We start from the raw sequence: 12,779 nt of genomic DNA, 5'->3' as shown, positions 1-12,779 counted from the left end.
TTGAGCTAAATGAACCAGTTTACACAGCCTTAAGAAAACTACTTTCAGTTCTGAGTCTGCATCCCTCAATAAAGTTGACCGTGCTCCATGAGGAGATTAACTCAAGCTATAAGTAAATGTCACATTTCTGGCAGCAAGGTAAAATGACAATATTTTCTATACTGATATATTCACTGTACCTTAATGAACCCTGAATTAGCCCAACATCCCCTTAAGACGACACCTAATTGGAGCTTCTCAAAGTTTCTTACAGATGGTGAGTGTTCACTGCCCAAACCCAGTCAGCCTTACGAGTCCCACCTTTGTGCACACCACCAGCACTGGGATCCCGAGGTTATGAGTCAGCACGTTGTCACCGAGAGGCAGGGCAACATTTTCTTCATCAGGACCTGAGGTCAGAGGCCCTCTTCTTTGTGGGGAACCTTGACAACCTTCCTCAGGCTCGACATAGTCTTGAAAATCTTTCACAACTACAGGTAAAGAAGGAAAAGAAAATTACACAGCATTCACACAATAAAAAATGCACAAGCCAGCTTTAGAAGACTGAAAGAGGGAGTAATAAGCACAAAACATTAAGAGTTGTGACAAACTTCCTAATTGCATCCAACTTAACTGCAGTATTAGGGACTTAGGGGTACTGATACAAAAATCTCCATTCTGACATATTCAGTCTGAGCAGTATAACCGCAGAGTGGCAGATAGTGCCCTGGTCATCTTCAACTGTACCCAGCTCTTAACAATTAAACAGGGTTTTAAAAATCTTCTAATGCTTCAACAGTTCCTACTATGAAAACAAAAAGCAAACACTTTTTTTCTGGTCCACACAGGGAGGCTTGCAGGATCTTAGTTTCCCAATCAGGGACTGAACCCAGGTCACAGTAGTGAAAGCGCTGAGTCCCAGCCACGAGACCACCAGGGAATTCCCAACGATTTTCTTATATGTTTTACACTTTCAAAATATTAGGATAGTTGAACTGTGTTAATTCGACAGAGGCAACCACTAGAAATAGGTTATAACTTATAAAACTCCCCAGCTTTCTCATTAGAAATAGTCAAAACCACCTGATCTACACAAAAACATGCTGTTTCCACACAGAGGAGGTGTGTCTGTGGTAAAGAGTGGGGCTGCACTTGCCCAGCACCACCTGCATCTCCTCATCATCCTCACGCTTGTGGACTTTCCCCTTTAAGAGATCCTGAGGTATGTGTGTCATGGACCTGTCCCTGCCTGACGCAAGGAGGGGTCAGTGTTACCACACTCACTCCCTGGAACACACTGTCACTACTTTGGCCAAGGATGCAACCCCACAGGAGGGCCTTCAAGCTGAGAATAGTCTATGGTCTTGGTTCAGGCAAAGCCCACAGACCTGCACCTTTTCTTGGTGCTTCAAAGTCACATGTCAGGACAGAGAATAAGGACATGGTGATTAAAGCTACTTCGAGCCAGAGGAACAAACGGGCAGCTCTACTCTTCTACAAATAACATGAGTAAAGGACCTAAAGGACCTTTGCTCGCATCCACAACATGCTCACTGAGAAAACACACAGGACTAGATGAATGCAAACCTGGAGAAAGACGCATGTTCTCTTCTTCACTCACAGAACAGGTTTCAAATATTTTCAAATGATGAGTTCTAATTTACAAAGAGTTTAGGTTATCATTATCCGAGCTTCTGGAATTATCTGGGAACACACTGTCTTTCACATAAATTGAAAACCACTGCTTAACCTCAAAAGTGTAGATGTAATGTTTCATCTCTACAACTTCTCTTTATTTAAGCTCATTCATACCAAGTCATTGCCAATATAAACAACTGACTGAAGAGATCTTCACTGCATTGCATTTTGGACAAAAACAGAGAAGGGTTTTTTGATAACTGCTGAAGGATCTTGAAGGAATGAAAAGTTCCCACTTATTTTTTAAAAATCTGCTTTATTTTAGCTTTATGGAGCCAAGACTGACACACAACAAACTGCACGTTTAAACTGTAAATTTGATTTTTGTGGGGGGAAGGGGGACCTGACTTGTGTCTTGCGGGAACTCAGTTCCCTGACCAGGGATTGAATCTGGGCCACAGCAGTGAGAGCCTGAGATCCTAACTACCAGGCCATCACAGAACTCCCTAAATTTGGTATTTCTGACATTATGAATACACCCCTAAGTCAGTACCATGATCAAGATGGTGCATGCATCTATCACCCCCAGAAGTGTCCTTATACCTTTTGGTAATCTGTTCTCCCCACCTCTCCTCAACACCATCCCTAACTCCATGCAATCACTGATCCACTTTCTTTCAATACAGATTTAGTTTGCGTTTTCTCGAATTATATATAAATGTAACTGAGAATATGTTCTCTTTTTAGTCTTCCTACATTTTCTCTTTAAAAGCATTTTAACAGATCTTCAGGTCAATGAAAAATACAATGGCTTAACTGGATAGTATCTGTAACTCCCCCAGGTCACATGCAGCAGTCAAATAGGCCATAAGACAGTGAGCACGGCAGAGGCTGGAACAGGTTACAGGTGAGCCAGGTGACTGCGGGAAGGCAGGCGGGGGTGGGCAGCTCCAGCAGTCTGCTCCTTGAACCTCCACTCCCAGCATGCTGCATAAACTGTGTCGTGTTCTACACACGCCATGACGTGAACATGGCTGGGAAACCCTGGGCTAGGCTCCTTATTCTCTGAAGGACTGGCCTAACTAATGCTATCCAAAAACAATAGGAAATGCACACGTTTTTAATAATCCAGCATTAAAAAAAATAAGTTGGAAGGCAGAGCAGATATTCCTAACAGAGGTGATGAAAAGGAATGATAAAAATAAAGTAAGGACTGTGTAATCTGAATAATAATATGTACATTTCACTTGGGGCACACAAATTTGTTGTTGTTGTTTAGTGACTAAGTGATGGCTGACTCCTTGCGACACCATGGACTGTAGCCTGCCAGGCTCCTCAGTCCGGGGATCTTCCTGACCCAGGGATCAAACCTGCGTCCCCTGCACTGGCATGCGGATTCTTTACCACTGAGCCGCCAGGGAAGCCCCAGTGCACACATACTATAGTATTAACAGTTTCTCTCCAGCAGGTGGGATGGCCAGGATTTCAAAGCAGGAGCCACCCGCCCACCTGGGGCGTCAGATGGAGTTGGTACAGGAAGGAGCAGTGCTCTACCCTACTGCTGCCACCTCCTGTTCTTTTCCCTCCTACCTCACTTATCACCTGTTGGTTCCACAGTTGAGTAGACTCAAGAGACAGTATCTAACTGTTTTCCTCTACCTGATAAGCAAGGAAAGCCCCCGACACAAAGCTGGAAAGAGAAGACTAACCTACACACAAGCACCACCACCTTCTGGCAGCTTCAGGGGCTGCTCTGTCCTCCCCCATCAATCCTGCTGCCAAATAACTGCCATGGATTCAGGACCACTGGGGACCCTAATCCGGAAACAGAGCGGCTGGCCAGGGAGCAGCGTTCCAAACTCAGCTGACTGGAGACTGAAAGCAGGATGGGCGACAGCCTTTTGCTTATTCAATACAATACCTAGAGCGCAATTAATCTGGAAAGTGGGAGTCCTTCAAGCGAGAAGATGGCCAACCACTTTATTAAAATGTAACCTGAAACCAGCACTAACAAAGGCACTCCTTCAAAGGGTAACACAAAGGCGTGAATACCATTCCAAACATCTGAGGAAGGGCAGTGAAAACGAGAGGCCCTCAGAAGGTTAACCAGAGTCATGAGACATGGATGCGGTTTCAACAATCTCCAGCTGCCCTCCAGTGTCCCCTCCTCTTCTCCCTTACAACTAAACAGAACCGTGACGCTTAAAACACACGGCCACACCGACTACATTTCCTAAGGAAATGTCTTCTTAGGAAGACCATGGGCACACGCCCTTCAGTCCTTTGCTTTTCCTCCATCCGGCTGCCTGCAACACAGATGTGAAGGCTGGAGGTCTAGGTGCCAAGAGGAAGTGAACCACACCCTAGAGATGACCAAGCAGTAAGCAAAAAGGAGCCTGGGTCCTTGACTTGTCTTCCTCAAGCCGCTTTCCAGGCCTGAACTAACTAACCACCTCTGGATTTCACTTGCAGAAGCGAGTAATAAAACCCAGTCTTGTTTAGGCCACTGTTATTTTGGGGCTTGTGTCACATGCAGCTCAATCTAATCCTAAGTGACACAGACATCAATGACTAAGACCACAAAATAAATTCAGTGTGTCATGGGAACACAAGCTCCCCAGGATTGGGTACCCTGTCTGCTGTATGTATCCCAAACACCTAGAACAGACGTGGCCCCAGGCAGACACTTGCCTTCTCTAGGAAGCAAAAATATCCTTGGTCCAATCTCCTTTTTTTTTTTTTCTGTTTTAACAAATCTTTACAAAGTTTATAATTCTAAGAAAACAGGTTCAGAAACTGAAATCTCCCGTGCCACTAATCTGGGTACGATGGTAAATGTGCAGCGAAAGGAAAACAGCTCTTCAGCCTCAGAACTCTTCTCAGAAGTTGTCTTCAGGGTCTCTATTTTAGGGGAAAGATCGGCTTTATCTAAAAAAGTCAGTGTTTGAGGACAGATGCGCTGAGCTGCACGACAATCACTGCAGCACACAGGCGGGTGTCCCAGGAAACATATGCCCACTGCAAACTAAAGAATCACCCGTTAAATTTGTTTTAGCTAATCTGAGCCAGGGGCAAGCTGTAGTTATGACAGGAAGACACCCCGCGAGAAATCTGATTTGAAAAGCACATCGAGATTCCCGATGTGTCTCTGCCAGTAAGTATGAAGGTCCCGTGTGCCATGCTCCAGCAGCCCTCATTAATTCACTAAAGGGAATGATGTCATCCTGTGGAAATAAGCCAGGCGGAGCCAAGACTGCCCTGGCCAAGACAGCACTGCTGCTGCTGCCACAGCTCCAGCCCCTGCCCTTGCCCCTCCCATTTCCCTGGCAAGTGGACAGAAGCTGATGTAACTGCACAGAAGCAAAGAAAAGGAAAAACAAGCTTCTGAATCACAAAAAGGAAAAATAAAACAAAAACGAACTTCCTTTAAAGTTTGTTCTCAAAAGGCCTTGGATGTCCTGAGTCTTAAAATATCCTTTCATTTTAATGACCAAAAAAAAAAAAAAAAAAAAGAACTTCCTATTTCTTACTAAAATCGTATTTGCTGGATGGCAAAATGAACTAAGGTAAGAACTGAAAGATTTATCTTTTGTGAGGCTTCCTTTAAACCTGCAAACGAAAGGGTCCACAGGACCTCAATGATATCCAGGGCAATGGACTTGCTACAGAAATCATAATAAATCTCCACAGCCACAGATGCAAAATCAGCAGACAAGGGGTAAACAGAAGAAGAAAAAGACTTATAGAACCGATCACATTTTAGGGGATGAGGCAAGAACACTTATTATAAAAGAAAACCAATGACAATAAGGAATACTGATTCATGTATTTTCTTCAACTGTGACAGATGAGACAAAGACTGCTTTGAAGACTTTTTTTTTTGGCCATGCCACGAGGCTTGTGGGATCTTACTTCCCCAACCAAGGATGGAACTTGTATCCCCTGCAGGGGAAGCACGGAGTCCCAGCCACTGGACAGAAAGGGAATTCCTGCTTTGAAGACTTTCTGACTACTGAATCGACAAAAGCAACTCTGAAATAAATGGTGCAAACAAAACACACACTCTGTAAGGGGAGCTCTGCAGCCTCTTGATCCTGTGAAAAGGAAGGTGGTTGGAATCGTCCAAAGAGACCAGGGAATTTCCAATTAAGAAAACCCTACATTACTTACACTTCCGTTCCAGCTCCCTCATTTCTTCTGGTGGAATTTTCATTTTATCAATGTGCTCACGTAAAACACTAGCCCATTTCTGTAGTGATTCCATCACAGTCCAAGGCCTAGACATATCTGCAACAAAGATGACTACGGTCTCCGGCAAGGATTCAGCAGAAACTGCAAATTTCAGCAGGCCTTTGTGGTATAGATCTCCATCCAGAATCCACACATTGCAGCGTGTGTGATCTAAGAAAAGAAGCGAAGTGAAGTTACTGATGATGACCATCAGCACAGCTGAAAAGGAGAGTCACAGCAGGAATAAATTTGAAGATGACAGCCACAGAATTCCACACAGAACACACAAAAATCCTAACCAGAAAACAACAACTCTTCATCAAGGTGCCCTGTGAACTGTCCAAACTATAAAATTTCTTTAACAACCATAATATACTGTGCCTACATCTAACAGGACTGCTGCAATGTCTGAGGAGTAAAGAATAAAGGACATTTGAGCTTTCAGTAAGAATCAGAAAACATGAATAAAAGCTACAAAAGTTCCCTGGACAACTGTGCCATAGTCTAAATAATCCATTCTAAGATATCAGCAATCTGTGAGGCAGCAAGCTGTGACCAAGAGCCTGTGGTTAAACAAGCTCTTCTTCTGTCAGTCACACTAAACAGTGAGCTCACATACCACAAAGGGTGCCAAAGAAACAGGACCTTTGTATTTAAATGCTGAGATAAACTCATTACTTACATAACTAAGATATGGATTATGGGATGCCTGATGATATTAAGGAACTACACTTATTTTTGGTATAATTACATTTTCAAAAATCCTAATCTTTTAGATATACATATGGAAGTAGTCACAGATAAAAAGAAATAACATCTGAAGTTGCTTGCAAATAACCCAACTTGGAGTAAAAAGAGGATGTAAAGTATAGCTGACATAACACTGACCAAGAATTGGTAACCTGAAGGCAGGAGTAGATATACTGGGGCTCATCAAACTAGTCTGTGTTTTAGGTAGTTTGGTTTTCCCCAGTAAAGTTAAAAACGCATATGCACAAATGTGCAAGTGCTGACCTTTAATGAAGCACATGATTCTAAAATTATACCTAGATAACAAAACCGTAGAATTCTCCAAATTAATAACATACATAAAATTTTTAAATATCTTTTTAAAGAAATTTTTTAAATATAAGCACCTCAAAGGAGCCATCCTACTATCAAAAATATAATTTTATTAACTTCTTCCTCAATAAATTCCAACTTACACTTTAAAAAACCTGTCTTCAAATTTGGGAAAAGTCTAAAGGAGATTCTAGGTGTCTTACTGACTGCCCAGAATCCTCCTCGTTGGAAACCATTTTGACTGAGCAATGCGTGTGCTACCAGGAAGGACCCTGAGTCAGAGTGACTGGCTAGAGACAACCCGGAAACGAATCCTATCACCATAAAATCCGAGAATTCAAGCCATGAAATCCGAGAAATGTCAGCACATTTCTCCTGGGTTCCCTTACCCTCCTGTGCTCTGCCTGGGTTCCCCTTCCCAATGAAGTCTCTTGCTTTTTTAAAAAAAAAACTATCTTCAGTTAGCTACCTTTTTCTGGTATAATCAATTAATTTACAGGCTGTAAAAAATTTTATATTCATGACTTTATTTCAACAGTACAATAAAGGTATCTACATCCAACTATGCTTTCAAAACTCTTAACACATTTCAGATAGCAGTTTTGATTTGGATTCTATGAATGCCTTCAAAAATACTGCATTGTACCTGAAGTCTGCAGATTTTAATGCCTGCTCCTCACAAGAAATAGCTCCTTTCTTCCCACTGCCCACTACATATAACTCACCCGTATGGATGGAGATCACACACACAAGTGGTATTAAATGGATACCCCAAACTCTGAAGGCAGAGGTCCTTTGACATGTCAAGTTCTACCACAAATGAAGGACAAACCATAAACTATATTCTCTACCTAGGTGAGTGCCTGCAAAATGTATATTTATAACCCAGTCATAACACACAATTAAAAAAAGGGAGGCTGAAAAATGTATAATTAACCACAGGTAAGGACAATGCTATCATCAAAGAGGAACTTGCAAGTAGGAGGCCTAAAAAAAATCCCATAAATGCAGAGGTCAAGAAGTTTTTAAGGCAACCTTAAGGAATCTGAAATAAAAATTAACATGTATTTCAACTCAAAGGCAAGTGAACATGGTTACTTTGAGGCTGGGATGAGATATGTTTATGCCCTTTGAAATAAGCATCTGTACACATGTACAGAGTATATACATGATGTTTCATATACTTTCAAAAAGTTACTAGATCCCTTTGCTGTTCCCCTGAAACTACCACAACATTGTTAATCAGTTATATCCCAATACAAAATTAAAAGTTTAAAGTTTTTTGGGGGGAAAAAAATGGGTACTAGACTTACCACTGTGTTTCAAGCACTCAGTGACACTTAACACATGCCACCTCTCATTTTGTCAACTTACAAACTAGTTTCATTGCCCAATATTACTAAGGAGGAAACTGAGGAACAGAGGGAAGTCAGTTTCAACTAGTGACTACAGGAGTGGGATTCTAAACCAGTTCTGCCTGGCTACAATGCCCAAGTTATTTCCACAATAATCATCAAGGACAGGAAGCAAAAGACTCAGACATGTAAGGCCCCCTAATCTAGCTCAGGGACCCCTGAGTCCCAACCCTACTACCTACACAAACTCCAGTGAGCGTAGGTGGGCCCCAGAAAGCCTCTGCTCGCCTCAGACAAGGAGAGTCCTCAGAGCCTTCTACCTCTCTTTCGCACTGAACACAGGGAATGTTCAGCAAGGAAAAGGAAGCCAAGGAAGGAGGAGCAGGAAAAAAGTCCCTGGGGTTCTAAGATGACCATAACATTAAGATTAAAGGGTTTTTGCCCCTCTGTTTAAAAGATTCTTGGAGCTCGAAGAATTAAGGTAGAAGGAACCACCTGAGATCAGCTTCTTCATTTCAGCAATAAAGAAATGAGGAACTAGAGGTGGTGGAATTTGTCCCCTTGTAAAATCACTGTTACATGGTGATTCTTACTGTTTAAATGGGTAAAGCCAATTTTAAAGGAAGTAATTTAAAGAAGATATTTCATCCTTAGGCTACACCGATAACTCTCCTACAAATTAAAAGACCTAGGCACTAATAATTATTTTAGAGTCATTCAAGATCTAACATAAAATCTGAAAGTTTAGAAAGGAGGCAATACTGACTAGTGGTAACCAAAAACCATTATTCCAACTGGACTCATAAGAAAAAACTTTTAAATGATATCTACTCCTTATAAGAAAGCTTACCATGCACTTTTAATCATCCCAAATACCCAGAAGGTAGAAAACAATTACTATCGACATTCTACAAATGTGAATTAAAAGAGAGCATTGTTGCCTCTGAGTCTCTATTCTCTCCACTTGGGGAAAACAAACAAAAAACACTAAACAAACATCCCCCAGGAAATCAGCATTTCTACTCTGTCACCAAAAAAACTCCAAAATTCTCTTGTGAATATCTGTTAAGCTGTTACATTTTGAACTACACCAATTTCAGATTTTCCACTAGAACCAGCCAGAGTAACAACGGTGCCCAGATCAGCCAGCCGAGCATTTCTCTCATAGAAAAGCTCAAGGCACTTAAAAATTTCTTAGTTTCTTTGTTTATGTGCATCTGAAACTTTATCCTCAGTATCTCCTTTTAAGTGGGGCCACCCAGCTAACAGGCCCATTCCCCATTTTGCTACCATACTCTATATAAAGAAAAGTAGGTAAAGTCCTACAAAGACACACACTTCATCTATTCCCCTGTGACTAATTCTCTTAGAACTAAACAGAAAATTGAGAATGCCTGGCTATTTTACAGGAATGGTAACCCAGGACTCAGACACCTGCATGGGTATCAATGCTTCACTCACCATCTCGGTCCTCATCGTGGACGCTGAGGTAGAGATACTCTAGGCCTCTTCCTTTTTTGCCATGCTCAGTTCCTTGAAGTTTAGTCATGAGGGTTGTTTTACCAGAACCATCTTCCCCTACAAGTGATGCACGTAAGAAGACAAAGTGTACTGTTTATTCTAGGCAAGGATGGGGAGTCTGCACAGTCATAAAAGGAACTTTCATACGGAGCTTGCTACAGAAGTCTCATCTGCATTCATTAAAAAAAGCAGGACCTGCTGCAAGAGTACTCAGTCAGGGTCAGGGGGGAGTGAGAAAGGTGGCAGTTTCCAAGATCTCAAATGACAATCTACTGCAGCCATCCTTACCTCCCAAGGAAAGGAAGAAGGCAGGTCCACAGACCTTATCTACAATTTATAAGACACACATATGGAAAAGTGAAAGTAAAAGGTGGGGCTAGTGTCTCACAAAATAAACTTCTACCCCAAGAAAAGCAAATCTTCAAAATATAATCAACCTTAATGAAAAAAACTCTAACCCTGCCTCATAACCATGAATGACGGGGCTGCTTTTCACTTTCAGTTTTTGTACATTTCTTTCGTAAGCACCCTAAAGGCTAGGAAACCAATGAAAATAATCACAGACCTAAGCAAAACTCTTAAAGAGCAACCTTAGTAACTACCAAGCCTCTCCCTGTCCCCCTCCACCCAATGAACAACTCCCCTCCCCCAGCCTCAAAAGAAACCTTAAACATCAGAAGGAGCCACCACCAAGAAACACTGCTGGCACTCCTTGGATTTAATAATACAGAATTATGGACCAAGAAAACTGAAAGGCAATCCACAGATCCAAGTTCTCCTCTCTGCCCCCAATGCCACTCTCACTCAGGCCCTCCAAATCCCATCTGGACGTGGTGAGCACTCAGCCTGACTTCAGACCACCTGCCGCTCTATGCCAGAGTCCCCTTTCTAAACAGAGATCTGGTGCCCTGGATCCCCCAATTTGTGAAGACCTCCAAGCGTTTTCCGTTACCTGCTACAGTGGTCATCAACTAAAGACCATCCATTCCCCTCAAAAACAGTGGGAAAACCACCCTCCAAGTGATTCCCATGAGAATCAGACAGTAGAGGTGAAATAAAAAGCCCCCAAGAATCAAGTGGCTTCAGAAAAAAGCAGTGACTCTTCAGCCTTCCACAGTGTACCTCCACCTTACCTCATGAGTCACCTTCCACAAGGAGGCTGTGTTAGCTTCCACCCTCCTCCATCCTCCTCACCTCTGTGTTCCTGAGAACACAACCCTCTGCGGCCCTGCATGTTGACACTTATCCTTCAAAACACCTAACTCCAAACAGCAGCAAGCCACGGCTGATGCTCCAGAATCATCTGCCTATGCCCAGGACATCAATCCCCGTCTCACTAGACTGAGATTCTTGTGTAGTGTCTGCAGGATGTCTGTACAATCCCAAGATCCAACCTGGGCAGTACAGGACTTACTCAACAAATGGGTATTGGCTGTATGAATGAACCCAGCCAAAGCCTCTCACTAGACAGAGATGCTGAGGGACCTAAGCCAGGTAACCCAGCAGTGAAGCCTGAAACAATGCAGAAAAAGTCCCTGGTGGGGACTCCAAAGCCTGCCCCCCTTTGCGGCGTTCCTCTCACCTTACACTGCTTCATCAAGATCGAGAAATGGTTCCTGTGGCATCTCCTTCCAATCCGACGACCCCCAGTTAACCTCGTTCCCCGCCCCCCGCCTCCTCCGCTAACCTCCTCATCCAGTCCCTCCCCTCTTTATGCCCAGTCTGGTGAACTTCGAGGCTATGAGCGCAGGAAGTCAGGGACATTTAAAGCAAAGCTAATATTGCGGCCAAGCGACTAAGGAATGTGCCGAGAGCACTTGCCAGCATCCCTGGGCTCTCGAAAAGGGGCAGTGTCCCGACCTCGGCCATGGTGACTCGACCACACTAGGGCTATCCAGCCAGGGTCTCCAGGCCCTCCCGAACACGCAGGCGACAGAGGAGAGGAAGGCAGGGACCAAGGAGAGGGCGCCCCGCCTAGCCCACCCCAGCTCCCCGGACAACGCCCCGCCGGCGGCGCTCACCGAAGACCAGAATGTTCTTGCCGGACGGTAGCTTAGATCTGGCGCGGGTGGACACCTCGCTCAGGATCGAGGACCTGTGGGAAAACGGCAGAGCTGTCGGCCCCCGGGCCAGCCTGAATCTGACCGGTCCGCGACTGCCCGTCAGTCCGTCCGACGGTCCGCCCCACCCGGTCGCACCCTCCCCGGGCCGGCTGCTCTAGCCCGGCCGCCCCGCAGTCTCACCATAGACTCTGGCCCTCCTCCTCTTCACTGGTCAGGTCGCCGGCGGCCGCCACCGCGGGCCCGTTGGGACCCAGCAGCAGCTTCTTCTCCACCCCCACCGGCGCCATCTTGCCAACTGCAGCCACAAAGAGGGCCCTCCCCCGGGCCCGCCGAGGACCCGCGAGGACCCCGCCGGGCCTCCCGCGCCGCCCGCCCCGCACGGTCCGCGCCGCTCGCCGCCTCCGCCGGGCTTGCGATGTCCGCGGGCTCCTGCAGGGTCGTGAGGCCACCGCGGTGGTAGGAGGTGGGCGGTGGTCGGAGGTGGTCGGAGGTCAGGCAGCCGCCTGGGCAGCCCTGCTTCGGGAGGCGGCGGTGCTAGCGGGAGCCGCCCGGGCGGAGGTCGGACTGGCGGCCTCTGCCGGCCGAAGAGCGCAACAGCACCCCTGTTCAGGTCTTCCGTCCAGTGGCCGCTCCAGCTGCGCTGTCCGGGGGCTGAGGCACCGGACGGAGGCGCTGAAGCGAAAAGCTTAGGCTTTGGAATGAGAACAATACAGGACAGCGCCGTTTATCGAGCGCTTATCGTGTGCCAGAGTCCCACGTTATCTCACTAAATCTCGTCTAACTCTCTAAGGGTGAGGAACCTGAAGCTCAGAAATCTTGAGGAACCTGACCAAAGACTCAGTGCTTCTGACAGCATCCTGGTACTTCAGTCTTACTCACCAGTTTTAACCTATTATATATACCATGAACTTTGCCTAATCCTAATCGAGCC

At 45.1% G+C, this 12,779-nt stretch overlaps 1 protein-coding gene across 1 annotated transcript in view; it reads right to left on the bottom strand.

The window, feature by feature from the left end:
* DYNC1LI2 (dynein cytoplasmic 1 light intermediate chain 2) overlaps positions 1–12,162 on the bottom strand; it is a 23,551-nt gene extending 11,389 nt beyond the window's left edge. Inside the window, exons 1-5 of the mRNA XM_040253432.1 lie at positions 12,029–12,162; positions 11,807–11,880; positions 9,726–9,842; positions 5,788–6,018; positions 301–470 (exon numbers count right to left, since the gene is read on the bottom strand). Coding sequence (XP_040109366.1) covers positions 301–470; positions 5,788–6,018; positions 9,726–9,842; positions 11,807–11,880; positions 12,029–12,135 — 699 coding nt within the window. The 5' untranslated portion in view covers positions 12,136–12,162. The remainder of the gene's footprint in view (positions 1–300; positions 471–5,787; positions 6,019–9,725; positions 9,843–11,806; positions 11,881–12,028) is intronic.
* Positions 12,163–12,779: the final 617 nt, after the last annotated feature.

Source organism: Oryx dammah, unplaced genomic scaffold (genome assembly GCF_014754425.2).
Source record: "Oryx dammah isolate SB20612 unplaced genomic scaffold, SCBI_Odam_1.1 HiC_scaffold_13, whole genome shotgun sequence".
NCBI classification, from domain to species: Eukaryota; Metazoa; Chordata; class Mammalia; order Artiodactyla; family Bovidae; genus Oryx; species Oryx dammah.
The sequence above is the reverse complement of the archived record's forward strand: the minus strand, read 5'-3'. Positions and strand labels throughout refer to the sequence as shown.